The sequence below is a fragment of the Acanthamoeba castellanii genome (assembly GCF_000313135.1).
Source record: "Acanthamoeba castellanii str. Neff unplaced genomic scaffold scf7180000084763, whole genome shotgun sequence".
Classification (NCBI taxonomy): Eukaryota; Discosea; order Longamoebia; family Acanthamoebidae; genus Acanthamoeba; species Acanthamoeba castellanii.
This window is the reverse complement of record NW_004457323.1, coordinates 636,728-638,775: the sequence shown is the minus strand read 5'-3', so window position 1 is coordinate 638,775 and position 2,048 is coordinate 636,728. Positions and strand designations below refer to the sequence as shown.

General features: G+C 60.7%; 1 protein-coding gene across 1 annotated transcript; it reads left to right on the top strand.

Moving 5' to 3' along the window:
* Window positions 1-2: 2 nt before the first annotated feature.
* Window positions 3-386, top strand: ACA1_247180 (isoprenylcysteine carboxyl methyltransferase; the record flags this gene model as incomplete). The annotated part of the gene is made up of 1 exon (XM_004335479.1): window positions 3-386. One exon carries the CDS (start codon window positions 3-5, stop codon window positions 384-386), a length of 384 nt encoding a protein of 127 aa, XP_004335527.1.
* Between the last annotated feature and the right edge of the window lie 1,662 nt (window positions 387-2,048).

The window sequence follows — 2,048 nt, the reverse complement described above, 5'->3', positions numbered from 1 at the left end:
CCATGGTCGTGGCTGGCGCCCTGCTCCGCCTGTGGTGCTATCGCACCCTGGCGCGCCACTTCACCTTCAGCCTCACCATCTTGCGCAACCACGAGCTCGTCCAGTCTGGTCCCTACGCGCTCCTCCTCCACCCGTCCTACACCGGCGCGGTCCTCGTCCAGGCCGGCTACCTGGCGCTGCTCGTGTGGGACCGCCTCTGGTGGCTGCAGCCGTGGCCCCTCTCGCTCCTCCGCTTCGACATCGCCTGCGCCGTGCTGGCGCTGCTCACCGCGGCCGCTTTCTACCGACGCGTCTCAGTCGAAGAGGCCGCCCTCCACCGCCACTTTGGCAAGCGATGGGAGGCACACACCGCCACCCGCAAGCGCTTCATCCCCTTCCTTTTCTAGAGGGTGAGGGAAGGGGCGCTCAGCCATGTCATCGCCACACTACCCGATCACGTTATGCACCGACGAGGTGGCGCTCAACCGGCCAAGAGTAGCATCTACCAACGCCCACCACCAGGGCGGGTTCAGTGCTGTGGAGCCCCACAATCGTGCAGAATAAAAGCGCGATCACGCAAAGTGAGGGCAACTGCTAACGTGGCCACTGCAGTATCAGATACTAGGAGCGGACCACTGCCCCAGCGGTTGCAGTTCCTTGTGAGGGCGATGAGCTTGTGGCGTGGCGCTTCGTGGCGAAGGCTCGAGATGCCGTAGCCCTGAGCAAGGCGAGTCCGTGAATTTCGGCCTCCGTGTGCGTCTCCAGTAGCTTGGCGTTCATCCGTACGTTTCATTCACCAGCGGGCACGAGCGTTGATCTCTTTCCTCGCTGCGGTCGCCACGCACGCACGACACACCAGCATGCTGGAAGACAATGCCAAAGGGCGTGGTCACGCCGATCTGTCGGCACAGAGCCACCAGGCGACCACATGCGGGACATGCACTGCGCCAAACAGCCAACATTCCTGTTGCATTCCAAGCACAGTTTTTGTTGTTTTTTCCTTCCGAGAGGCTTTGGAGTTGGATGTGCGTAGCGGCAAGAAGATCGGATGGACGGACGTCAGTACTTCGAGGCATTGCCCAACGCACAAGAGGAAGAGTTCAAATCCTGGCACATCGTGCACAATGACCTGCCAGAAACGGTTGATTTCGTTGGATTCAACAAGGATGGCTGGAGCGCTGTTGGTCCACACCTCCCCATGCAGAGCACCAAGGGGGTAAAAGAAACTTCGATCTGTTCAGGAATGTAACAGAGGAGCACAACATGGTCAAGAGCGTTTTCCATCTCTTTGCATCAATCATTCTACTCGCAAATACTAAGCATTTAGCAGGTAAAGGCAGAAGCAGCTAAAGGCAAGTGGAAAACTAGAGCACACGAGGCAGCTTCTGCACGGAAGGTGCGTGCCATACCTTACTGAGAAGCTGCGCCTATCTGACATTCAACATCAGAGGTTTGAAGATTCCATCAATGAGCGGGCCGGAGCAGCCGAAGTCGCGGCAAGAGCGGCGGACGAGAGGGCCAGAGCGGCTGACGAGAGGGCTGGAGCAGCTGAAGTTGCGGCAAGAGCAGCCGACGAGAGGGCCGGAGCAGCCGAAGTCGTGGCAAGAGCGGCGGACGAGAGGGCCAGAGCGGCTGACGAGAGGGCTGGAGCAGCTGAAGTTGCGGCAAGAGCAGCCGACGAGAGGGCCGGAGCAGCCGAAGTCGTGGCAAGAGCGGCCAACAAGAGGGCCAGAGCGGCTGACGAGAGGGCTGGAGCAGCTGAAGTTGTGGCAAGAGCAGCCGACGAGAGGGCCGGAGCAGCCGAAGTCGCGGCAAGAGCGGCCAACAAGAGGGCCAGAGCGGCCGAAGTCACAGCAAGAGCGGCCGACGAGAGGGCTGGAGCAGCTGAAGTCGCGGCAAGAGCGGCCGACGAGAGGGCCAGAGCGGCCGAAGTCACAGCAAGAGAGGCCGACGAGAGGGCTGGAGCAGCTGAAGTTGCGGCAAGAGCACAGAAGCAGCTGTGTGACTTAGCCTTGGCGGACTGGAAGGCACAGGCAGCAGACGCGCTGGTTCGTGTAGCGGCACTGGAA